Source organism: Poecilia mexicana, unplaced genomic scaffold, assembly GCF_051168715.1.
Source record: "Poecilia mexicana isolate PSO_F unplaced genomic scaffold, ASM5116871v1 scaffold_7, whole genome shotgun sequence".
Lineage (NCBI taxonomy): Eukaryota > Metazoa > Chordata > Actinopteri > Cyprinodontiformes > Poeciliidae > Poecilia > Poecilia mexicana.
The window spans coordinates 21588516-21614259 of record NW_028263376.1 but is presented as its reverse complement, the minus strand read 5'-3'; the positions used below and the strand labels follow the sequence as shown (position 1 = coordinate 21614259).

At 38.7% G+C, this 25744-nt stretch overlaps 4 protein-coding genes across 8 annotated transcripts in view; 2 read left to right on the top strand and 2 right to left on the bottom strand.

The window, feature by feature from the left end:
* Window positions 1-3972, top strand: part of iqsec1a (IQ motif and Sec7 domain ArfGEF 1a) — a 124726-nt gene extending 120754 nt beyond the window's left edge. For 3 of the 4 annotated variants that reach the window (XM_088007238.1, XM_014967635.2, XM_014967632.2), the window contains one exon: window positions 349-3972. In XM_088007238.1, coding sequence (XP_087863364.1) covers window positions 349-867 — 519 coding nt within the window. In that variant the 3' untranslated portion in view covers window positions 868-3972. The remainder of the gene's footprint in view (window positions 1-348) is intronic. The other variant, XM_088007239.1, reaches the window with a different exon arrangement.
* A 1348-nt stretch (window positions 3973-5320) lies between these two features.
* On the top strand, window positions 5321-10471 carry gp9 (glycoprotein IX platelet). The gene is made up of 2 exons (XM_014969551.2): window positions 5321-5490; window positions 7918-10471. The coding sequence occupies exon 2, from the start codon at window positions 7919-7921 to the stop codon at window positions 8699-8701; it is 783 nt and encodes a 260-aa protein (XP_014825037.1). The 5' UTR covers window positions 5321-5490; window position 7918; the 3' UTR covers window positions 8702-10471.
* Window positions 10472-10547: 76 nt separating this feature from the next.
* LOC106903675 (haloacid dehalogenase-like hydrolase domain-containing 5) lies at window positions 10548-17011 on the bottom strand. Its single transcript, XM_014967638.2, has 8 exons — window positions 16584-17011; window positions 14539-14742; window positions 14343-14455; window positions 14149-14242; window positions 13989-14022; window positions 13726-13900; window positions 13416-13604; window positions 10548-11713 (listed from the first exon to the last, which is right to left on the bottom strand). The coding sequence occupies exons 1-8, from the start codon at window positions 16701-16703 to the stop codon at window positions 11314-11316; spliced, it is 1329 nt and encodes a 442-aa protein (XP_014823124.1). The 5' UTR covers window positions 16704-17011; the 3' UTR covers window positions 10548-11313.
* Window positions 17012-17605: 594 nt separating this feature from the next.
* cnbpa (CCHC-type zinc finger, nucleic acid binding protein a) lies at window positions 17606-25404 on the bottom strand. 2 transcript variants are annotated; one of them, XM_088007241.1, is made up of 5 exons: window positions 25383-25404; window positions 19482-19602; window positions 19089-19154; window positions 18776-18974; window positions 17606-18659 (listed from the first exon to the last, which is right to left on the bottom strand). In XM_088007241.1, exons 2-5 carry the CDS (start codon window positions 19597-19599, stop codon window positions 18542-18544), a joined length of 501 nt encoding a protein of 166 aa, XP_087863367.1. In that variant the 5' UTR covers window positions 19600-19602; window positions 25383-25404; the 3' UTR covers window positions 17606-18541. The 2 variants fall into 2 exon arrangements, with proteins under 2 accessions (XP_087863367.1, XP_014825038.1); XM_014969552.2 differs by lacking the exon at window positions 25383-25404 and adding an exon at window positions 21126-21266.
* Between the last annotated feature and the right edge of the window lie 340 nt (window positions 25405-25744).

Here is a 25744-nt window from a genome sequence, read left to right as displayed (position 1 = left end):
CATAGGTTACGGCAAACTAATCTAACTGATCTTAAGGTGTTCTGCAAAGAAGGATGGGCAGTTAGTCTCTGGATGAGCAAAGCCGGTAGAGACGCACCTCAAATGACTTATAGCTGTGGTTGCACTGAAAGGAGGTCCAAAGTTTTCACTCAGAATGACCGAATATAAATCCACACCACACCACTGCATCATTTCCCTTCAGCTTCCCAATTATACCTTTGGTTTGTGGTTGTAATCTGAGAAAAGGTAGAATTGTTCAAGGGATCTGAATAGCATTGCAGGGCACTATAGTCCTAGTAATGCTTCACAGCTTTAGTTTATTTATTTGTTCACTTTTTCCTCTCCCAGGGGTCCATCATTAGCAGTCCGCACACACGTCGGAGACCTACAACAGCACGTGAGGGCTCCTCCCGCGGCCATCCCTCCATCCCCAACTCGGCATCAACGTCCATCCTCGGGTCGCTCTTCGGCAGCAAGCGGGGGAAGCCCTCGTCTCAGAGCCAGCCCCCTCTGCCGCCGCCCAGCCACCCCACCCTCATATCGCACAAGCCGCACCCGACCAACCTGCACCACACGGCCCAGGTGGTGCACACGGTGCAGGCGCAGCTACACGGCCCACACCCCCAGTACTGCCAGGTCCCGCAGAACCCCCCGCCTTACCACCACCACCACCACTACCACCCGCCTCCCCACACGCAGTACCACCAGCACCCGGCCTACTCCTCGCACGCGCACCACCACTCGCAGCACGGCCACTACAGCCAGCACCCGCACCACGCCCAGCACCCTCACCACCACGGCCAGCAGGCGGGCCCAGCACACGGCGGGCACAAACCTAAACACAGTGGCATCAGCACCGTAGTGTGATGCTCCTCGCGCGGAGAGACGGGAAGACAAAGGAGGAGACTTTATGAAGGAAGGACAATCGCTCACACCAAAGGGACTGACAGCATAACTCTATGGCCTGTCCACTGTGTTTCAGCTGCTGTGCTGGGAAGCAGTCACACCCAGACACCGCTTTCACTTCCAGGTCCAACTGATATGCAGGATAGAAAACGGATTCAAATCTTCCAATAGGGGCCTTCACTAGTTTGCCTGATTTGGGGCTTCTGCGTGTGGAGGGTTTGGGCGGTCTGCACAGGAAGATGCTGTTTAATTTCCACAAGCTCCAACCTGCTGCTTTATCCCCACATTTACCTACCATTACATAATCAGGAGGAAGGAAGCCCTACGATGAGAACATGTTTGACTGTTTTTTTGTTGTTTTTTTTCACAATTTCAGAATTTCAGCTGTTGAGTCTTTGGTTTTTGCAAATCCTGCCATCATGTGAATGCTATTTGTTGTCGCCTCCTCTAGAGCTCATATATAATACAAAAAAAAACAAAAAAACATATATATAAGCATTTCACACTGTCAACGGACAGCTAAACAACTCATAGTAGTTCTAGTGCTGTATTTACTGTACACGACAGCTATACGTTTTGTGTCTTAGCTCTCATTAAATAAATGTGCCAATTATTAACGCATAATCTATTTAGTCGAGACTTCATGTACAGTATATTGTGTGTAAAGTAATTTGTAAGATTATACTTACAATTATTATCAGCAAAAATGGCGTCTATCAGTATTAAGCTGACTAAAGTGACGGGTTGTAGATCTGAAAAAGGAGCAAACTCCCCTTTTGCCCGGGCCTGGTCCGGTCAAGGCCTATGATCTGTTTTAAAGCTTTTTTGCCTTTCTGGTGAATTAAAATAATAATAATAATAATAATAATAATAATAATAATAATAAACACCCAAAACAAAGCCTATAGATGGCAGCTGCTGCATATTTGACATTGAAAAATACAGTTTGATCAGAGTTGAATTCCTGAAGGAGACGTTTCCCCTAAAAAAAAAAAAAAAAAAAAATTGCTCAGAATGAAGAATTTAGTGCAAAACTATACTTTTAAAAGGTAAAATTTCTGTTTCTGTTACAAATAGTCTGAAATAAAGTCGATATGCAGCAGCTGTTTTCTTCGCTTTCGAAATCAGCTGAGAAAATATCCTGAAATCTTCGTTTTTGCCTTGTTCAGATTATTATTTTCATTCGCCAACTCGATTTTGGTGGATTTCTTTTTTTTTTTTTGTCTTTTTTTCTATTAAATGTGCAATATCTTTGTACTGATTTTGTACATCAAGAGCAAGCAAGGTCTCCCCTCCTGTTTGAGCGTTTGTCATTTTGCGTCATTATTATTTATTTATTTTCTCTTTGACCCCCTGTCTGCGTCGTTTTCTCTCTGTAAATTGTCCGCCTATCCTCGTGGTCTTATGAGGGGTACAGACTTGGAGCTCAGTGGAATGTCTTGTAAGGTTTTTGTTTGTTTTGCATGTAATGTTTTTGATGTGAGGCTATCCTCTGCACATTGTATAACAAATCAGTGTTACCATGGTAAGTTTAAGTGCAATCATGCAGGCTTGTACTTGAGAGTGAAAGTCTGTCGTCTTGTTGTCCAGGATGAGATTCAGGTGAAAAAAAAAACAACTTTTTCTTTGTTCTTTTAAAAAGACGTAAAAGTACCTAGACACTTCAGAGTGGAAAGAAGAATGTGTGTATATATTTTAATAAAAAGGAAACAGAAATATTTCGCTGGACAAGCACATATAAAAGGACAGTTACAATTTTTTTCAGGAATTGCAGTTATAACCTACACAAATGCAAGCTAAACAGAAGAACTGGGTATATGTAAAGATTATCTTTCTATATTCTACAAATAAGAGTCTATTCTAGTGTGTAAATTAGTGACAGTAAGCTGTTTGTCCCAATATTCAGGTTATAAAATGTATTTTAATATTCATGAAGAAATCCACAGAAGTCGGGCTCACACATTATCTTGTTTTTTTGTTTTTTTTTTCCTTTAGACGACAGACATATCACACGCGGGACATTAATGATACGCTGAATGTGTCTTTTTCTGATAATTTCATATCTTTGCTATAATTCTGAAATTTTTGGAAATGGTGTGAAACTGATGCAACTGTTTATTTTTGGTGTGTTGTCGTGCTTTAAATGTTTGAGGTTTTTTTTGTTTGTTTGTTTGTTTTTGTTTTTGTTTTTTGTTTTTTTCAAAAGTACCCCAACAATGCACTGCATGGATCTGATGCATCATGCGTCCTATTCACTGTGAGCTGATGGGGAAGAGATCAGCCTATAACATGTTGGACTTCTTTTCTTCTTTCTTTTTTTGGTTCTGAATAAGTTGGAACTCTACGATGGTGGCGTGTGTCCTTGTCGTTCCATGTTTTTTGCCTGGTAGTTATTGAAGCTCAGCATGCATTTCATCTACAAAGCCATTTTGTAAATTACAAACATGGAAGAAGAAGAAGAAAAAGAGAAAACGTTGCACTTCGTCGCTGAGGGCTTTCATTGTGTAAATAGAGGAATCTGTTGTGCAAGCTGATGAACTGCTTGATTAGAGAGTTCAGCTTTGTGAAGACTGTAAAGGGACCAAAACTGGGGTAAAAGGAGATGTACATAATGTCTATATTTCCAGTGCTCTACTCTGACATCTGCAGTTGAGATCAGGATGTACATGTCGCCTCCTGAACGGACGGGAGCCGTGCTGGTTAAACCGATCGACTCTCTCTTCCTCCAGCAGTTGTGAACTGAGATTTACTGTGGAAATCAAAACCAGACTGTTATAGGAAGTGTGCTGCCATCAATTACATGCAGTTTTCCTTTCATACATGCAAATGCACACAAACAAACACAGTCTCACACGCGCACACAAACAAATGTACACACAACCGGCTGCGAGCTGTTCGATCTGACGAGTGACATGTTTTGAAGAAAGGAAACGACAGGAATGGCCTCATTTAAATGTGCATTCTGTTTGTACAGTGAATAGTGAGTCAGTAAGACCCCAGTTATTGTAAAACTTCAACTGTGACAATGTTGAGAACGCAAAATAAACAAATATATGACTTATGGTACATTGGCTGTGTTTCTCCGTTGGTAAATTAATGGACTTCTTTGTGGTAACTTGCTGTAAAGGAGAGAAAAACGAGTTGGGGAAACGGATATTTACACAAATGGTAAAAGTAAAAGCTTTTGCTTTTCTCTACATCTGAAGATGATATTTGACTTCACTTTTCCAGTTTTCAGACAGAATCATCCAAATGATTTCTTCTTGCTAAATGCCAGAATAATGACAGATTAAAAAAAAATAATAATTAAAAAAAAAAAAAACTTATTCCGGTGCATGAGTTTGCTTACAATTTTGTAGTATTTGGTAGAATTGTCTTTTAGGTTGTATAACTTGCATCAAATGTTTCTGAAAGTCTTCCCATTCCTCCTGACTAGGCAGGTGTGACTGATTCAAGTGTGTACACTTCATTTCTTAGATCGGCATCATGTTCAGACGCCCCCCTGCTGTGTTTGAGGTTCATATACAGTAACCTCTGCAGGCCCGTATGCAATGGATAGTGAAAAACACATTTAACAAGTTAGACCAATTATACCTACTCATTTTATTAAAGAATATAATATGTCTCTTCTTTATGTACAGTAATAAAACAAGATATGAATCTTTGCTTTTCGTATCCTGTCCTGACATTGTTCTTTAAAGATTGAATTTAAAATCTATCAAAGAAAGACACCAATTCTGCATGCAATATATCAGGTATATCCCTGGTAAAAATGTTTAAAAGAGAAGGGGCATAATCAGGTCAGAAAATTCAAATCCCCTCAGCTAAAGCGAGCTGTTCAGTGGATTAGTACTCAAATGTTTGTGACATTAGACGATTTTCATCATAAGACCAGTCGCATTTCATTTAATTTCCATTTTTGCTTCAGTTTTGATCTGGTATAGAAAAGATTCAGGAACTTCACCGTTTTAATTTCCACAACAGGGGAGCATTAAAACATCACTTTCTATATTTCCACTAGAGGGCATCTGTTAAATTTAAATTAGGAAAAAATGGGACCCTGCACTGTTACCCCACCTATAGGTCGAAAGTATGACTGCAGAATTTCTTTGGTGGAAGCGTACAATCTTACTTTTCCAAACTACGTAACAGAAGCATGTCTTTAGGCTCAGATGGTGTAGGTTTTAGCACATACAATCAGCAATGTCATATATCACAAGGCTTCCATTTGTACTTTTCCATTATCCCCAGCCTCGAGCCATGCAGTGAATGGTTACAGTGCATTCACTGCAGGGTTGTTTGGAAAGCCTCAGCTAACATATTCATAGATAACTCTTATCACTTCAAAGCAGACGGACTTCCTTCATGTCATGTGAACTATAACTGTGCGGTGCTATTGGTGCACTCCTCACCCTGACGCCGTTCAATTTGAGGTTTTATATCTCTGTGCTCACTACGCATCAGTTAGGAGGGGGGAAAAGTTTCAGAAGATCTTCCTAATGTTCAAACTGGACAACAGCAGACAGTTCATAAGGATGACTGCCATCAGCAGAAGACATCTTGAGATTGGCCTGACACAGAAAGGTTTGTTTTTTTGGCGGGGGGATTTCTGAAGTCAAACTACTGTTAATTTTTTTTTTACGTGTTGTGTTTAGTAAAAATTTATTGAACGTTATAGGCCTAGCTCTTTTTGGTCTTGAGAGTGTCAGACAAAAAATGTAAATAAACTCGTCAACTGCATGGATTTCATAGAAATTTTAGAATTTCCATTTTGCATCTGAATTATTTTTGAGTGGGGGAATATGATAAAAAAACAAAAAAAAAAAACAAAGGGAATTTATTGTTTCCACACAGGGTCAAAATTATGCATACACTCCACTGATATTATGTTGCAGAGAAACATAAATTGTAGTCATCAAAAAGACTCTGGCAAAATTCATAGTTCTGGCTGAATATGTAACCTGTATTTCTTTGCAATTGGTAAAGTCAGTTAGAAGTGGATGGTGTCCCAGCATACAAGTTGATCCCACTTTAAAGCATCACCCATAAGTTTTTGTATTACTACATTTCAGACCAGGGACATTTCATTTCCTCCTGATAACCAGTTTTGATGCAGGTTTGGGATGATCGCCATTTTGGAACTCATAGTCTTGAGAGCATTTTTACTTTTACTTCGTTTGAGGTGTGATTAAAGAAGTGGGTGTCATGTTTTATTATTTCATTCTCTTATGCACCTATTTTGAAGTTTTCTGACCAATCACTAATCTTCACCTGCCAATTTTGATTTTGATCAATAATTAGTTTTTATAACTGCCTACAATATGCCTTCAATATCCCAATCTTCTTTAACTGAAAAAAAAATGTTTAACAATACTCATGAAATTATACGAAACTGTTTTTGCTGCACAAGGTAGTACTTTCATTTATAAAACATAAATGAAAAGTTTGCATATGACCTGGTGGCCGGGTCTGTCAGTCGGTCCTCTCTCACAGCAGAGCAAAAAGGAACAGTGGCTGGTTTTCAGATCTTTGTGAAGGTAGATAAGATTAGTGGATGAGATTGATTTCACATGCAGCAAGGGCCGATCATCGGTCCCTCAGAATTAAGAAAACCTGGGTTGTTCAGTCAGTGAACCCATACAGTCAAATCGGCTCATCATGATGCAATTTTTTTAGGCCATAAAAAGTCATTTTGATTCCTCCAAACAGTTCAATCTTTGTATCACCCCACTACATATTTCGAAAACATCTGGCTTTACAATGTGGGCAATAGATTGCAATCTTGCAGGAAGACGTCATTTTTGGAACAGGTGCTTCCTCCCTGGTCAGCTCTGTCTTAATCCTATAAATGTTGCACATTCTTCACTGCAGACCGTAGTTCTGGTATTGAAGCATCTTTTGGTTTATGATAGACTTGAACCTGTAGTGGTTCTTGTTTTCAATTTCCTTGGTTTTGAATTTAATTTAATTTCCCTTTGGGATCAATAAAGTTTTTTTTTTTAATTGAATTTGAACTGATTTTTTTTTATTGTCATAAATATTACTTCATTGGAGTGTAACAGTTTGAGTCAAATTGAGTGAACTTTGACACAACGGCACAAGGACCTAAAAACAAACTTCAGAAGTATTTTTTTAATGACCCAAAGATCCCATCTTTAACTATGACAGTTTTCTGGACCAAATCATTGAATAATATTATCCTCTTCATTTTCCATCCAATAGATAATTCTTCAGGCTTTTGTTTAACTGTTATTGAGTACATGAAGCCACTAATAGAGCCATAACTACAATTAACCTTTCTTTAACATAGAAAGTCCTCCTGCACTAGCACTTTTGTGTTTACTTTAGGTTCTGTGTTTCTTTCAATAACTGTTTACCAACCGGCAAAAATATATCCACTACCTTTGAGTGTGTGGTTTTATTATCAACCTTGACCTGCACTGTATGCAATTGGACACAGATTTGACTATATGTTTGGACTGGATAGTTATAAATTGCAGTTATCTGAACTAAATGTGGAGCTAATTTAATGCTGTAGCTATAAACTGAGCCTGTCTAAGTGCCCTTAGTTGATATCTCTTACAATTTGCTGCAACATAAATATGATGAAGAGAGTTCAAAGTTGGAGATGGAGTGCCACTCTGACCTGATATCTTAAAAAAATATATTTAAATGTTTGTGTCGGGAAACCAGCTGGCGTAAACAAGTTTGACAATTTCTAACCTGAAGAATGGTCAAATATCCAGCCAGAATTATATGCAGATCTTGTTGACGGCTACAAAAAATTTGCTTATCCATAAATCTTAAGGGACATTACACTAAATAGTAAATGCAGTATATGTACATATTTGAATATGTAAGTATAGTTTTGTCTCTAAAGATTTTTTTTTGACATATGTTAAATGCCCAAATTAAAATTTTTACTCATGCTCAAGATGTGTATGTAAACCTCTGACCACAAATGTACCTTGTGAGCTGAACTTTTATTACTTACATTACTTGTTCCTACAGGATGCTGCTCCACAGTGTGACCTTAGCTGTTTATCTTCTCCTGGCCTCATCAAGTGCCCAGAGAACTGTCCAGTCCTGTGTGTTTTCAGAGCTCCAGCCATCTGGGTTGAGAGTCAACTGCAGCTCTTTAAACCTCATGGAGTTGCCTCATCTGCCTTCAGAGACCACAGAACTGTTTGTGCAAGACAACCAGCTCACCTCAGTGCCACCAGGAAAGTTTGACCGGTTGGCTAACCTTAGAAAGGTGTCCCTGTCTCCGAACCCGTTCCGCTGTGACTGTAGCATCCAGTACCTGAGGTACTGGCTGCTGAAGAACAGGGATGTTGTCTCAGAGGAGCCTTTATGTTCCAGTCCAGGCTCTGTAGCTCAGAACGCCATCACTGACCTAAGTGATGCCTACTTCTCCTACTGCACCTTTCCACTCGTACATCAAACAAGCACCTCAGGCTGTGTTTATGTCTCTTACAACACCATCGCATCGGTGATGCTGTGCTGCATTATTATTCTGCTTTTGTGGAGCTTAATACTTGCCAGAAAATCTACTTTCACCATATACGTGGAAGAGCGACATTCAGGATTTGAGGCGGACTCTCTGCGCTCACTGAAACCCAAACACAGGAGGAAGCTGCACACAGAACTGTCGGGGCTCAGCGCCGACTCTGATTCTGTCGTTTTGTCTGAGGACTTGGAGAGGCCACTTGTCTCCAAGTCCAACATGGAGTTACTCCCGCAAGTGCTAGAAACATTACACAAGAAGCACAATATAAAGATAAAGGCCACTTAGACTTTTATTCATACTTTAGCAGAACTACAAATAAGTAAGAAGCGAGAAGTGAGGCTGTGAGGGTTTGCAAAGACGCTACATGGGTTTTTATAATTTGTTTCCATTCTTAACTGCACCAGACCATTTATCAGAAACTTCACCTGTGTGAGTTTTACTTCATTTGTTTTTATATTTTACGATCCAGACTTAATTTTACTTAAATAAATGTGAAAACTTGCTATTTAATTTTTCTTCAGTTTCTTACAATCAATTGCAATTTGCCTTCTGCTATCAATACTGAACTATTTACCTTCCATAAACATCCTAATGTAGGGGTACTTACTACTATTTTTCATAATTTACTATGATCACATGTTTTCCTTTCCCCTTATAGCTCTTAAAGTTTTCATTGAACAATGGCTTTTTTCTTACCACTCTTCTACAAAAACCTGATTTGGGTAGAGCAGAGTCTTCTCCAGCATTACCTAAAACCTCTTTACTTCTTTAAATGACATTCTCTTTGTTGTGTCTATCAATCTAAGTGGGAAACCATATCTATGTAGGTCCCACATAACACCTATTTTCAGATAGATTCAATAATGCTCCAATCAATTCAAAGCTTATAATGTCTGTATTGTTCCTTGAGCTCCATGATGCTGTTTGTTCACTGATGTTCTCTAACAAACCTCTGAGGCCTTCACTAAGCAGATGCAATTATACTGCGGTTAAACTGCACACAAATAGAGACACTTTACTATTTCAGTAACTTCTGAAGGCAACAAAGTAGATTTTATTTAGGAGTATAAGAGTAAAAATGTTAAATACTGATGTTCGTTACACTTATTAGAGTTTTATTTATTTTAAAAAATCTGTTTTTCCCCCTTCCACATCAAAAATGTTAGTTTTGTAAGGCAAAAGGGAAGGTCAGCACAGCCTACTAGCCTGTGCCTGGACATAGCTTGTTTTCTTCATTGGATGGACTGATCTGGCTTAGCTCATATAAGCTAAATTGACTGGTAAACATTAACGTAAATCAGTGGCGCACCAAGTGAGAGAATGCTAATCAAGTACAGACTATTCATCAAAGGAAGCACCAACCATTGTTTCTTGTTTTCTGCAACTGTTGTTTCATTTCTGTGTTTGCATGGGCTTAAGCTGGATTTAAACCAAAGTCAGCCAAATAATTATGTTGGTTTCTCACGCTACTGTCTTGAAGGTCACAGCTTGCAAAATCTGTTCCTCTTAGTGGTCAGTATTTATTACATAACAGCATGAGCTGAAACTAAAGATTTTGGAATGACTAAGAAAAAAAAAACATTTTGGTACAGACATTAACATGTTAAAGAACTGTAATTGTTAAAGGGGGCTGGGTGTTATGTAAAAACAACTTTTTTAGCTTTACATCATGTGTTATTCCCTCATTGAAAACATACTTGGCGTGATGCTTTGACTCTTTCATGCATGTTTTAGATATCCTCTGCAGTGTTTAAAAGAATGGGCGCTTCTTAAAGAGACATAGGCCCAATTTCAAGACATCAAATTGTGAAGTCAATTTTTTTTTTTAGTTATATTTGATATATACATCATTTTTATAACAACTGAAGTTGGCATAGTTACTTGATTGTGCTTTAAAATTGCTCTAAACAATTGCCTAAATTTTGTATATCGATTGACCAGCTACTGTTTCCCTTCTATTGTAACCACAAGTCAAATACAAATACAGTTAACCTAATTTTAATGCTGTAATACATAGCTGAAATAAAAAAAAAGTTGCTTCGTTATTACTTTTAACATTATCAAAAGAACATGTTTGTTTGCTCTTTTTAAGAATTTGCTAATAATGTGTCAGAGAAAAACACACATTAAATTCACTTTGCAATTATTCTTTATATTCTTTTCCAAGGTAAGGTAAATACAGCAAAAATGAGTTGGTAAAGGCTTTACGTGTGACTTAATTGATGTGCTGTTAGCTTTTGTCTCTGGAATAAAAATCTGAGAGCACAAAACAGAGGTTGGACACTAAACAACACACGTTATGGCAGGAAAACAGCAACTTTTAACAAAAGTTAGAAATCTGTGCAAATATTGGTTATGGCTCTCATAGCAAGACAAAATGTGGATAGACAATACAACTGAAGGAACAATATTGCACATCAAACATCTGGACTTATAGTAAATCTATTCCTCTTGTGTTCATGCATAGATCTTTAAGGGTAAACGGAGTAAACATAGATCTAAAAGGGGATTAATGAAAGTCACATGTTCTTGTAATACACTCTCCTAAAACACTGGTAAAATCTTGTACTCTAGATCAGCTGATCATCTAAAAACTAACCATGGTCAAATAAGGCAGCTAAAACATGTTTCCTTACGAAAAACACACTGTTAAAGACGACACCGAAACCACATGGCGGTCACAGTTAAATGATTCATATTCTCTTAAATCTGTCTTTATGTTGTTGTCTTTACAAGATGACCTATATTATGTTAATGCCCTGTCTGTCAGTTCATTACTCAAAGTCCACAGTGATGCCCTTCCAACAGCTCCTTGTATTAAGTGGTGCGTTTCCCAGCTTAATGCTGTACCACACGTGTGCTTGTGTGGTACACAGAACCTTTCGGGACTCGAATCACTAATGAGGCACAAACTTTTCCTGCTGGAAGATGAGGTCCACAGCTTCCGCCACGTCCTGCACAATGTAGTTTGGCTCCACCAGCGCGGGGTCAAACCTGAAGTCCCGGTGACCGTGGAACACGGTCTCTTTGATACAGCGACTGGCGTCGGACGGCACCTCTGCGTTGGGATTGTAGACCCCCGTGCAAACCAGGACGGACTTACAGGAGGTGGCAGAGGGCAGAGCGAGCTCACTTTCCCACATGCTATCGAACTCTTCCTCACCCCCGGGCATGGCGGTGCTGGACCCGGTGGCAGCCACCACCTGGGCAACAGCTTTGGGGTTCTTAATGGCGGCTCTCTCCTCCAGGAAGCGATTGTACATGTTGGCTCCGTATATATCAGTCATGAGGTTGTCACTGGCAATGGAAAAGGAGGGAAATTAAAATAAATACAAATGCCACAACAGGTTTGTCTTCTATTGGTCTGTTTAACTACGATAGTGGGGAAAAATAGGGAAGAGTTACAGAATCATACTACCTTGCAGATGTATTGATACCCTCTGAATGTTTTTTTTTTTTTTTTTTACCTTTTGCCTTGGTACAGCCCCAAATTCAGTGTGTTTTAAAATGGTGTGGCATTTATTTATATTTAGTGAGTCAACACTTTGTAGACCCTACTTACACTGCAGAAGTATGTCTCCACCAGCTCAACTGCAGCAGAAATTCAAACATTAGCTCATTCTAATACACATTTCAGTATTCCATGTTGGTGGAACCACGTTTGTAGCTAGGATGATGTACAGTGTTAGGTTTCCATTTCTCTCAGACCAACAGGTTCAGTTTTGGTCGGATTTGACTAGAGCTCCTTCTTCCACTCATTCACTCTGTCTCCTTTATCACTTGTGGCAAACTGGACTTTTAATTACTTTCTTTTGGCAAGTCATTATAGAGTGTAGAATTAATAGTAAAGAGTTCTTGCAAATCAGAGAAGATGCCCATGTTTAGGTAGATTTGCAGGTGTCCCATACCCTATTATTATTTTTGGAAGACAGATTAAGCAGCACTTGACCAGATGTTCAAAGGTTGGGGCATTATTTCATAACTTAATCCTTCTTTAAACTTATCCACAATATTTCCCTCACCTATCTCCTGTGTTCTTTGCTCTTCACAATGCTGTGTGTTCACTAATGATCTCTGACAATCCTTGACGGAACACATGTATTTCTAATTTGATTAAGTTACACAAAGGTGAATTTTATTTGCCAATTAGGCAACCTCTAAAGCCGATTGGTTGAACTAGTTGAACATATTTAGAATTATGCGTATGAGTAAGTTGGGAATACAATAAAGTTATTATAAGCATTACTTTGTGCAGGTCTAACTAATAAAATCCCAATGAAATTAAATGATGTAGTTAAGCCTGTTGCAATAAATCAATTAATCGCATGATAAATTAAAACAAGCTCAATAATTTCCATTTGCAGGAACTGTTTGTTTTTCTTGTCTCTCTCTCTTTCCTCCTTACTGGATGACAAAAGGTTTGAGTCTGATGCTTTGGTCTCAACTATCCCCTTTTGTGAAGGGCAATTTTGTTTACGGAGACTTCAGAGTTTATTTGTCATTTCAATTGTTTGTTAACTTATTTTATACATTTAAGATGACTTCCAGTTCCAGAAATAAATGCTTGTTGGAAATTAAAGTTTATTGTTTATGTTAAAGTGGTCTTAAAACAATATTATCAAAAGCAATAATATTGCTGGAACAATTTGTCATCCAGCAAAATGTATCATCGCAAAAGTTGTGACAAGATAAAATGTGGAAAAAAAAAGAAAGTAAATACATTTATAATGGACTTTAGTGCTACGAGTTAAACTGAAACATTACTTGTAGTTACTTAAAAGGGCTTAGTTTAAGTAACTAAACTAAGCCCGTTAGTTTAGTTACTTTATTATACATTATTAAATGTATAATAATATATATTATATAAACTATGGTGTGTCACACCGTAGTTTAATAAAGGTGTGATTATTTTCGCACCATTTAGGTCAGTAGTTTTTGTCTTTGTTTCTATTCTTTGATTACTTAGGTGGGAACTGTCTGCAGAGATAAAAGGTCTCACCCAATAGCGTAAAGGGAAGTGATGGGAAGTTTCCATTGTCTCTGCATGGCCTGGCTTCTGATGAGATACTCCGCAAAATGGTACGTCAGCTCGCTGGGCTTTCCCATGAGTGCCTCGTACTTCAGGTCTTTGCCAGTTATCTTTTTATAAATGTTCTCCAGGCACACAAGAAATGTTCCATGGCCAAACCTAAAAAAAAAAAAAAAATAATAATAATAATAATAATAATAACAATAAAAAACAACAATATCCAGTTTGTTAGATCAAAAAAATGCCCATGTGTCAGCATCAATCTTTACAAGAAGATTACCTGGGGGAGTTTGCCTCTGCCATCCACATCAGGTCCATGTTGCAGGCCAACAGGGGGAGGTGAGGTACCGCATGGGTTTGGTGGGGACTGTTGAGGTTACCGTGGGTCAATAAAATATCAATTATCAGCTGCAGGTTTGTCTCCCATCGGATTGGCTCCCCGAACAAAACCACAGCTGGATACAAGATTAAATCAGTGAATACAACATCTGACATGGCAAAAGTATAACGCTGAGAAGGAAATGGAAGAACATTTGTTCATACCTTCAACCTTAGGAAGGCTGACAACAGGAGTGGACTGAAACAAGAGAAAATAATCTCAATGCATTTTGTTTTATATGATAAGACATATTTATTATATAATCAAAATATGGGGATTTCTTTGTAAAACATCTAATTTTCAGCAAATATTGCAATATCTCACCGGCAGTTTGGGACGTCTGTTGTGATCCACCATGTCCAGCAAGGGGTATGACTCCCTCACCATATCAATACTGACAACATTCTTAAAGCCAACACTAAATACAGGAATTTAACAAAGAATTAGTTTAACCTTTAGGTCTTGCTTAGGAAATAACAATTAAGAAGCAATGCAAAAAGGGTAGAATTTATTAATACTTTTTAGCAATTTCCAGGACAGGCCCCTGTCCCGACACCAGGACACATTTATCGTGGAATTTCTTGAACATCCTCAGGGGACTATGGGACATGATGACTTGGTCTTGTGTAATCTGAAAGTAGAGCAAGTAATGTTAGCAGAAATGTCAGGGTAAACCAGACCAATCAAAAGGACGGAGTGTGTTTTGTAACTCACAGGCACTCCCAAAATGTGAGAGAGCTGGTCTGCTTTTGTTTGTCGGAGGCAGTTCCCTGCATTAGTGACAAAAACAACTGGCACCACAAACCTTCCCTGAGAGTCGACCAACTTCTCAACAGCCAGTTTGGCTGCAGGGATTAGCATCCGTCCTCGGACGAGCACGCCATCAATGTCGAACAGCAGCCCAAATCTCGGCTGTGGCTGAAGGGGGAAAAAGAGAGAAACTGTTGCATGATGTGAACTGCAATAAATACATAGAAAAATTATTGAGAAGCTGTGTAAAAGTTGATTTTAAAAAGTTTGATCCAATGAAGATCAATGAAAAATCACAAAGATTACCCCTGGTAGCTGGGGCCCCTTATTACATGTACATTATTTCCATATATCTATTATTTTATCGACTCATGCCCAGTTTTCCCCTTCCCATTTTATACCCTTCATCAAACCATGCCATACCCATGTGTTATACCACTCAATATCTATTTATGTCTCTTTAAAGTTAACTGTTTTAAATAAATTACAAAGTTAAGCGGTCATAAAATATGTTTAAATCCCACTTACAAATTATTTCTGTTTGGTACCGTCTAAAAAATTGTGGCGCTATTCCTCCATTTGATGGATTGGGAAAAACTGGAAACTGTGACTAACCACCTGGTAGGCATTATTATTGGTGATGCTGAAACACAATTTAATTATACGTAGAAAACATAAATTTACTCTAAACGGTCAGGTGTATAAATCAGATACGAAATGTTCCGGCCAGAGGAGATAAATTTACACATGGTCGGTCAGTACAAAATGTCCTGTGACAAAGAAGCTCAATTTCAGACAAAACTCCTCACATAAAGTTAAGAGAGCGATGAGAGTTTGCTATTTGAGTGAGTAATATAAATCTTACACGGTATGACACTTAACTGGGCAAAGCATAGGGGCAAGCATCCTTCAGATCGAAGTTCTTCTTTTTATTACTAACTCAATCTGCACTCTGCCTCCAACTTCCACTCAAAGCTTGGTATTCCTCAATAAGATGTTTAAGAACTCTGTAATCATTCAACAGTTTGACATCACTTTTCATTTCTCTCAATTATACTGTATATTGCCTTATTAGGCCACAAATGGCCTGCATAATGTCTATAATTGGTTTCTACTGCTGTTCTTTACAGCAGTTTAGTGATTTAGTTAAGTAGGACATGCAGTAATAATAAGGGCCAGTTACATGTGACAGAATACTAATACAGCAGTACAATGGGGGATTGTAAAGCTGACAGGCTCTAATTTTGTCTCTCAGGATAATTGTGCCAAGCAACAAATAATTTTTAAAAACTAAATTAGTATTTTATACAGTCATACAGAAAATTATAATCTAAATATTCTGTAATTGTTTTATGGAATCAAATATGTTTATTTATGTGACTAAATTTAAAAAACATACTTAGATGTGAAGTAAAAAAAAAAAGTATATTTTGTGCTACGGGTTATAATGGAGTTTAAATTATTTGAAATTTGCTATTACAGGTCCATTTGAAACTTTGAAATGAGTAAGCTTGAGATTGATCCTACAACAAATCTGGAGTTTTGAGTTATGTGGTCTCTCTGAGAAGAGCTCTTGGGAGCCCCCTGTTGGTCTGGGTGGCAAACAGCAGCAGCTTAGTTTGCTTGTACCTTTGGCCGGGTCTAACTATTACTGCATCACAAGTCATTCAAAGATCTTCCAATCATGTCTATAGCACATCAGAATGTGCCTTCCTGTCATGTGAGGCAGAATTTCCTGAAAACAAACAAAAAATATAAAAGCAACTGTTCCCCTAAAACAGTTGCGCAAAGGCTACAGCTGCCTTTGCCCTGATGTCAGGACCCCCCACCCCTCCTCTCGTTTCATTGTCGTCAGCGCATCCAGGCTTCACAAAGTTCCGTGAAACATTTTACGCCAACGCCTATTCGTTAGACTGAAACAAATCTCCGAAACTACTTGAAGGCCCAGCCTGAGTTCAACAGCGTTATTGTTCTTCTGAGCCGAGGAGCAGCAACAGCTCGGACCGTACCTTGTTCACAGACTGAGTTCCGCAAAGCCCGCACCGAGAACCGACAATCCCAGCCTTGCGCCTGGCTTGACGGTTACTCACGGTGTGCAGGCCCCGGAATAACGGCAGGAGTCCCCTCATCTCCTTTGCTTACCCCTCAGGGGGTTCAAAAACAAACAACAAAAAAACAACCGGCGTGTATATAAATAAATGAAAACGACCCCCCCAACATAAAGCAGGAGCCGGCTCACACCGGCCGCGCTGGCTGGCTGCTCGGCTTGGTTTTTTTTCTTTAAAATATGACTGGAGCAGAGATGGTGACGCAGAATGAGGAGGAGGAGGGTCTCTATGCGCTGCATCTGCACCGCAACCCCCGCTGCCATTTTAGACACCCGAGGTGGAGCTTACCAGCTCTTATTCGGACAAACAGCGGATTTCATTCATCAAAACCACTTTGAGATCATCGTATTTTCTGCATGTAATTAACGGGGGGGGGGGGGGGCAGTTGTGTGTATGTTGTGTAGGTTCTCCAAAGCACACGATGAACATGAAGTTCCTTATTGTGCTACCTTTAAAACGCATGCTGCTGGCTGTCCTCGTGTCCTAAATTCACGACAAAGGAATCCCCCACATTAAGCGCAGTTGCCCTAAAATTATATCGCTACATATTAAACTGGAAACAGGGTTACTCTATGAATACAATATTGCAAATATTTACGGGAGAACTACATAAAACTGTCATATTGTACCTCTGATAATGCATTTTTCTTAAAAGGTTTATATGGAAAGCAACAGCACTGAATGACGTTGCTTCTTTAATTTTACCAATAGATATTAAACTGAATATCGCTGCATTTTACTGAGAATGTCCATGTTTGTGGGGTTGAATTTCATTACATATTTCAGGATAACTTAATTAAAATTGGACCAATTTATCTTAAAAAAGTGACGTTCACACTTAAGCTAGTGCTATATTAATATAATTATGCTGAAACGTTAAAACTTTGAAATATTTTGCAATGAAAATCAGACAAAAACACTCCTCCCCGTGCTCCTCCAGCTTTATTGATAGTTTAAAATTACATTTCTATTTTCTAGGACTTCAGTTGCACTTTCCTTCCGACTTAAAAACTGAGTACAAGCAAATGGTATTTATACAGTAGTCTAAGTGATATTGTACAAAAATAACATTTTGATTTCTGTGAAAACATTTGTCATTCCCAAATAACTCCTAATTCTGCTGTTCCGACGACTGTTCTTGATGTTAAATTTTTGCCAAGGTAAAAAAAAAAAAAAAAAAAAAAAAAAAAAAGGAAAAAAAAAATGGAAACCAGAACATTTCCAAAGCCATTTTTTTTTTTAAAAACAGAAAATCTACCTTGGACTACCAAAGTGATATTTAAATTGTAAACAGATTTCTATAAAAGAGCATGTTTCTTTTAATACCTCCAAAATTTTTTTTTTTTCATATCTTAGTAATATAGCGTTTGTTATCGCCCACTTGTAGCTGCTTGTAGGGCTGAAATGCATCATGTTATGAACTGTTTCCATGTCAAACTCTCTTGGCCAACTCATATTCCACTAAAACAAACCAAAATAACCACACATGGATGTTTGGTTTCCATTTACTCCTGTCTTCCATCTCATTTTACTGAGATGCATGTCCACAAGCTCAGAGGTCCTATAGATTCCCATATGTTTAGTCCCGTTTATTCCTCACTGATCACCAGTGGCCTGGAAAGGGGGAGGTTCTTTAACAAAGCATTATACATAACACCGCTACCAAACTAAAACATTTTTTTGTATTGAATGCAGAAAGATATTTTTTATCACCCCTTTCTTTGTATTACATATCGAGAGGCTCACAGGCCTGGGACTAGCCTCTGTCAGCCAACCTTTGGCCAGTGAAGAGGATTCAGAGAAAATAATACAACCAACCATCAATCTGAAAAAAAAGGAGGGGCAACAGAGGGTGCTGATTATGCGGTTGCTTCGATGGTGCACTCTTTTGCCAGGTGGCCCGCCTTTCCACAGTTGTAGCAGTTGGTCTCGCTGGCTTTACTGCAGTGCACAGCGACGTGACCAATCTCACCACACCTAAAGACAAAAACAAATAAAAAAAAATAATAATAAAATAAGAAAGTTATATACTAGTACTTAAAAAAAAAAAAAAAAAAAAAAAAGCTAGGCAACTTCTTAAAAACTCCACTTACCGGTAACATTTCACCTTATCGCAAAGCTTCTGGATGTGACCAAACCCGCCGCAGGAGTAGCACTTCTGCTCGTTGGCGTGGTCGCAGTCACGAGCCATGTGGCCGGCTTTGCCACAGGTGTAGCAGAGCTGCTCCCTCTCCTTCCTGGGCTCCTTGCAGTCCCGGGAGATGTGACCACTCCTGTGGCAGTTGTAGCACGCTGGACACGGAGGAGGTGGTAAAAAAAAAGGGTTATCACTTTATCCCCTGTGAAAAAACAACTAATACAGAAAATAAATTAAAAAAAAAAAAAAAAAAAAGCCATGTTACACACCATCCTCAGTTTGGTCACAGTCCCTGGCCATGTGTCCCTGGTCTCCACAGCGATAACAGAACAGCTCTGTAATGTCAAAAACAGTATGCAAATAAGGGTGTGTATGTTTTTTTTTTTTATTTCACATTTTTGGTTAACTGCCACTAGAACAATACTCAGTTTGTAATATTATTACAATGTATAAATATGATTAAAACAATGAGTCGAGTCATATGATTGTTTTCAATTCGTATTCTAAAACTAAATGCGACAAGTCATGAAATCCTGTAAAAAAACTTAAGAATGTATTATATCTGAAACCAGAGTAGAATATGCAAAGGCATATAAAGCTAAAATATTTGAAACAATAATTTTATCCTCAATGTGGAAAAGAGAAAGAAATGCATACAGTACCCTTTCCTCGTCCCCGGCCCCTGCCACGTCCACGCGCACCACTGGCATTAGGACAATGCTTGACCCAATGACCAGAGCGGCCACATCCAAAGCACTCACTGTTGCTGCTCATCTCCATAACCTAAACAGAAAGAAAAACAATACAGAGGTAAACACTTCTCTCCGATACAGTCATTTCCTGGAAAACATTAACAACTTTACTGCCTACTTAAATTCGCAGTAAAATGTGCTTCAACTCACCTGGACAATGTTACTTATTTTTATTTTTTTGTTTACAAATTAGTATTATTATAACTAGAGTTGAATTTGAAATAAATTTGTCTATAAAGTTGTAATAACTTGTGTAAATGAATACAATAGTCCTTGTCAAGTGGCTTCAGAGAATATTTGTAGTAAATCAGAATATTTGTAGTAAATTGAAGCTACATAAATAAACAGAATCAAATAATTCTGATTGCTTTGGTTTATAAAATATATATATTTTTAATTGCTGAGAAACTTATTTTGACATGGTTCTTCAAGATTCAATCAAACCAACAAAATGACTACCATGTGGGGTTCTACTCTATGATCAGGGGGACACATTCATCAGCTGCTGCGTCTAACATCAACCATCAGGCTAACTACTGAGCTAACTTACAGAAACTTCCTCAGTGGGATCATGATGTGATCGCCATAGGTCGACCTTCTGTTTGCTGAAGACATCAGGTCAAGAAGAGTGGAAGTTAATGAAGCACTAACGTGAATACTAAGTAAGGTAATGAGGCTCCTAAAAATAGGACCTAGCATAAAGTCACAAAACCAGGAGGCTACAACGTTTAAAACGGGCAACTTAAAAACAAAACTATCTGTTGAACTTAGACATTTATATAGGATAAATTCAGGCACAATGAACTTAATCTAAATAATCCACGTTAGTGGAAATCTGCTGACTAGCAGAGGAATAACTGCGAGAGCACGCCGTGAGTAGCGCGTTGCATCGTGTTATGTGATGAAGCGTGTTCAACAGCAACAAAGCCACAAGTCTAACCGACTAAAACAGAAAACAAACAGCTTGGAACGCATAAACGGATTACACACTCCAGGAATTTAGACAAGGCGTGAGAATGCTAAATGTTTACCGGCTCGCAAAACAGAAAACACAATGCCAAAGGTTGAAACTCCGCTAACGTTGGCCTAGTCACGTTGATTTTTCTCCTGCGTACTCGCGAGACAGTAGCGCCAGCTAGGCTAGCTGCTAGCAAACACTAGCTCAACACCTCACGACCAAGAAACGCGCTTCGGTCGACGATCGAGCCACATTGCGCAGCAAGAACCAGACGATCCGTCATTAATTGTAAGAAATATACACAATACACGCATTTTGGTGGGCATTCGGGGGAATATGCCTTGAAAACAAAATTTCCCGCCAGGGCGCACACACCAAAGTCGTTGTGACGAGCTAACGTTAGCAGGCCGGGCTAACAGCCCGTTGCTAGAGTTTTAGTGGGAGCAAACATAATTAAAAGCAGAACCTTTTAACGGGAGGAATCAAACCAAACAACAAAGTTCATGCCATTGGTGATTTCAACACGCAATAAGTGGAAAACGAATGTACATAAATAGTGTCATGATTACGAGAATTAAAGCCGTTTTATTGCTTACCTTGATGGCTACCTAGCTGTGTCAGTGTTTACGCCTCCTTCTTTGCGCTACATGCGGTGCCAGCAGGAGTTCCTGAATTGTCATTCGCATTATCCAGTAAAAACCCGCACAGTCATTGGCCGCGGATTCGCCAAGCAACCAATAATATGCGAAGAAGTCTGGACACCGCCTCTGGATATTAGCCAATCAGAAACACGGAACGGTCCCATTTTGCCTTCTGTAGATTTAACTTCGCTTTCTCCTTTCAAATTGAAGAAATTAAACAGTTACTCTCAAAATGTTAAATATACGGATCACCTCAATAATTACAAGCAGGTTTTTCTTGCACCACAATTTTCTAACGCTGAGATATTTTGGGGGGTTGTTGTGTTGTCATGAAAACATGAAAGAGAAAAACAATGTCCGTTAGCTTTGCACGATTGATTGAAAGAAACAGTTTAAGCATTCCATTTTACTTACAAATCGATATTTCCAGATTTTAAGCTACAAAAATGAAAATAAATATTTCTGGATGTTAAAATTCCGAGTTGAGCGGTTTCTCATCAACCAAGACCTCAAAATCCATAATAAATAGTATAAAAACTGTTTATTTGCATTTTTTTTAGAATTTGGATCTTGTAAAACTAATTTGCAAACTAAAGATGTCAATTAGATGTTTCTAAAGAGTTTTTTTTTTTTTTATCAATAAATATAATGTTTTAGCTTACCAATCCTAGTCAAGTAAAGCTTGGACCTGAAACTCATTTGATTTGTTTTTGACTTCATTCTCAAATTTAGATTTCAACCTCAGATATTAATGGAACAACATAAGTGGCACCAACTTTGTTCATAATTCAATGCTGTCCACCTCATAACAGTTCATTTGTCAGATTTTGGAATAGAACAAATTGATCGGATTTTGATCAGTTCTGATACTTAAAAATGGTATACAAATATCAACACGGTAACACAAATCTAACACAACTGGCATGACTTTCATTTTATTTCCTACTTCACAGAAAGTTCTTGCTGTAATATTCCATGTGTTGAGAGCATCAAGATAAATACCACAATTTACAAATGTATTTTAGAATCTGAATGTTTTATATGACAACACATATGAGGCACTTGATGAACTTTAACACTATGTAGAAATCCAAACTACTATGAACACTAAAATTATACATGATTATGTTTCAGTTACGTAGTTTTTGTAGCAAGTAACAAGCTTTTAGCATAGTTCTGTCTGGATACTCAGCCACTCTTGTTATCAGAAGTGACAGAGTTTATTTAATTTGGTTGGTTTCCCAGAACAGACCTGACTTTTATGCATAATACACCAATTTTCAACAGACTTAAGGTCAGGGCAATTCCAGAAGCTGCTAGCCATCTCTTCCATCCTAAAGTTAGTTTTTATGTGTGTGTTTGTTGTCATGTTGGAACATCCAGTAATGGCTAGGTTTAAACAATGTGGCCCAAACTGTCACCCTAAGATGAAAGAAAATCTTTTAGAGTGTTCAAAAACAACCCAGGAACAAATATAGTTTAACCACCATGAGCAGCAGGAACACCAGTCCACAGTGAAGCAAGTTTTAGCTCCATGGATTGTGTTGTAGTACCTAGGTCCCTTTACCAGTTCCGGGACCCAATCAAAACCCCTCAGTGTCATTTACCTTGAGAAATAAGGAGATTTGGTTAAGTATAAAACAGGCTTTAGTGCCAAAAATGATCAAATGTTGAAAGAAATGGAACAGGTACAGAGAGACATAAACCATCCAGAGTTGGCTCCACTCAGCGGACCTTTAGGGTGCTACCAAGTGAAGCACAGATTGCAGCGCAAGTTCTGCTTCTTCTCATTTTGCACGATCTCTAACAGGAGTTGGCCTTGCCTTAATCAGTTTGGTTTATGTGTGACTGTCGCCAGTCCTATATGTTATGGTTATGTGAGCTATGTAAGCGTGCGGCAGTGTGCATGTGAGTAGATAAAAGATAGAGGAAAGAGAATCATTATATCCATACAATTGAAATCTTGCAGCTTGACTAAAAATACCACTGTCCACATGGACTGCTTCTGGAGGAGGGCTTTATGGAAAAATAAGACAAAGATTGAGGTATTTGACCTCAATATTTGAGTGATAGGAAGCATGTTTGTAGGAGTAAAGTCAAGGCTATGGTTTAAGGCCAAATTTACCAGCTGTGTAGCACAGTGGTAGCATTATCATGTGCTGTGTCTGTTCAGCTGGAGAGCACTGACTACAAATTCTTTAACTCAACCTCAACTGAAAAGCTAAATGGTTGCAATTTGGAGACAGCTGAGTGTTTCGACTGAGCCGTGATCCAACATCACGTCTGGTGGGGGGAATGGAGAATTCTGGAAAGATCGTGACCAGATCATGACCTATGAAGCATTTATGAACTATGCTTAATATGCTGCGTGTCCCGGGAAACCATTCAATTTACCGTAAATAAATTTAATTATTTCCAATTATTTCAGAATTATTTCATGACGGTGACAAAAAGTAATTTCTCCAACTCTTGCAAATGCATTAAACCAAATATTGATGAATGTATGCATTATTGCCTTCAACTTTTGCATGCACAGTTTGTTGAAAACAAGAGGACTGACAGAAACACTCATTAGAGCTGTAAGCATCTCAGCTAGGAGTGCTCAGTGCATGGATCAATAGGTGGAAGAGATGCTCTCATCTGTCTTAAGGTGGCCTTGGATCTAATGCTCTAGCGCTAGGTTTTCTGGTTTCTATTATGGTAAGTTTTAGAAGCTTGTAAGCTTTCAGTCAGGAAAATAACCACAATAGCAATCTGTCTGGCATAAATTCAAAGCTGATTAAATCCTAATCCAATTACAAATAGTAGATCAATTGTATGAGGAGAGGGATACCTTAAAAAGCTTCACAATGACAAAGCCCTGCCCTCATCTTCACAGAAACATTAGTTGGTGTTTCTGTTAGCTGTTGGATTGATTACTTGCCTGTAAAAAAGCCATAGGTATTTGGAAAGTTCCATAAATCAAAGTTAATGCCTGTTGTTGCTTTTGAACATAAACATAGGTTTATGTTTTAATCTCTTCTCGGAATTGTCTAGAGCTGCCTTATGGAAACAATATATGCTGAACCCATCAGGAGATGCAGATACAGGATGTTAACAAAGCTGCTTCTCTCTAAGATGGTGTCAACTCCAGCCTGCTGAAGGGACCTCCGGGCCATCTGTGATTTGGGTACCTCAGGGGACCCAGACCGGGATGCCACAGACATGAACACATTGTGAGTGGAGCTGGGCAGCTGTATACAGTTATATGTTGTTTCAAGGTCAATTTCAGAGAAAATAAGCCATTTTTGTGGATAGCAAAAACAGTGATAATATTTGAAAAACATCACCTACACTGCAGATAAGAGGTAAAATGTGTTTATGTCTGCTGGGCTTTAAGAGAATGTATTGCTTGTGTAAACTGGATGCACGTCATCTTCTGTTTTGTTTTTTTTCTCTTACCAAATATTTCCAATGTAACATGAAGAGCAGTAATAAAAGCAAGCAATTTTCCAAAGCTAAGATGTCACAATACCAACATTTCGCCAGCAGAGGGCGCGCATGATAACATTATGAGTTACTCGTTAAAACAAATCGCTGATTGCTAATTCCCTCACTCTTCAAAAACAAATGTACTTTTAAACTGACTAAGCTGTCTGATTACGTTAACTTTTCACGTGTTTTAACTTAACCAAAAGGCGACTATTGTTTTTAAGCTTTTATGTGCACAGTTTTAAAGTCTACGTCGACGACACAGCAGGACTTTGAAGTGTGTATAAGTTAAATGCGATTATATCAATATGCGAGCGTTTAAAAAAATTAGCTGCACATCTTACCGACGTAAAACCATCAGTGTGGCCTCGGTGGGAGGGTTTAAGTGTGTGCAATACTTGCGCAGTGTGAGCGATGTTTGCAGGTCTTGTTATGACTGCAAGGTCCTGTTTCAATCACTGGCGTCAGACGGACGCACAACACCAACTCAGCCCGTTTCACCTTCTCCCCAAACAACGTAAATATTGATTGGAACAGCGCCGCATTACGAAGCACTTCGTCGGACTTGTACTTTGGAAAGTGCTAAGCTGGAGTCGAAGAAAATCCCTCGTCGTATGACTTGAGGGACTGGAGTTTTTTTTTTTCTCTCTCTCCTTTTTTTTTCTTCTCGCATATCACGACTTGCAGGATTAAACTTTTTCCTGTTGTTTTAGGTGGTTCGTGGAAAAAAAGAGGACCCACCTGTGACCTCCCCTTTCCGTGATTAACGCAATATTCATCCGCTGTAGGATTATTCGATTCAACGTCGGGAGCTCCACCAGTTTTGACTCCTTTTTCCTCCTTTTTTTTTTTTTTCTTTGAATGCGTTGCAATTATGATGATGTCACCGACGCCACTTTTCCCTAAAGTTATGGCGGAGCACAACTTTTTTAACTTCTCTTGGTGAGCACACACAACCTACAGATCCTAGCACTCACTGCTCTTTGAATTACGCTTATATAGGCAACTTTCTTGTCTAAAACGCTTCGGTTTAAAGCTAATGAACTGCAACACAGAGAGAAGGGACGTCAAATGTAACGATACGGTCTGCTTATGAGGGCCTT

What these genes read in the sequence shown, in the direction of transcription:
- gp9 (XM_014969551.2), top strand. Translation starts at nt 7,919, where the DNA reads ATGCTGCTCCACAGTGTGACCTTAGCTGTTTATCTTCTCCTGGCCTCA.
- LOC106903675 (XM_014967638.2), bottom strand. Translation starts at nt 16,703, where the DNA reads ATGAGGGGACTCCTGCCGTTATTCCGGGGCCTGCACACCGTGAGTAAC. An exon ending in CTCACATTTTGGGAGTGCCT is followed by an intron (nt 14,456 to 14,538) that starts GTGAGTTACAAA and finishes CTCTACTTTCAG; the next exon opens with ATTACACAAGACCAAGTCAT. An exon ending in CAGCCTTCCTAAGGTTGAAG is followed by an intron (nt 13,901 to 13,988) that starts GTATGAACAAAT and finishes TCTTGTATCCAG; the next exon opens with CTGTGGTTTTGTTCGGGGAG.
- cnbpa (XM_088007241.1), bottom strand. Translation starts at nt 19,599, where the DNA reads ATGGAGATGAGCAGCAACAGTGAGTGCTTTGGATGTGGCCGCTCTGGT. An exon ending in GGGCCGGGGACGAGGAAAGG is followed by an intron (nt 19,155 to 19,481) that starts GTACTGTATGCA and finishes TTGACATTACAG; the next exon opens with AGCTGTTCTGTTATCGCTGT. An exon ending in GATAAGGTGAAATGTTACCG is followed by an intron (nt 18,660 to 18,775) that starts GTAAGTGGAGTT and finishes TTTTGTCTTTAG; the next exon opens with GTGTGGTGAGATTGGTCACG.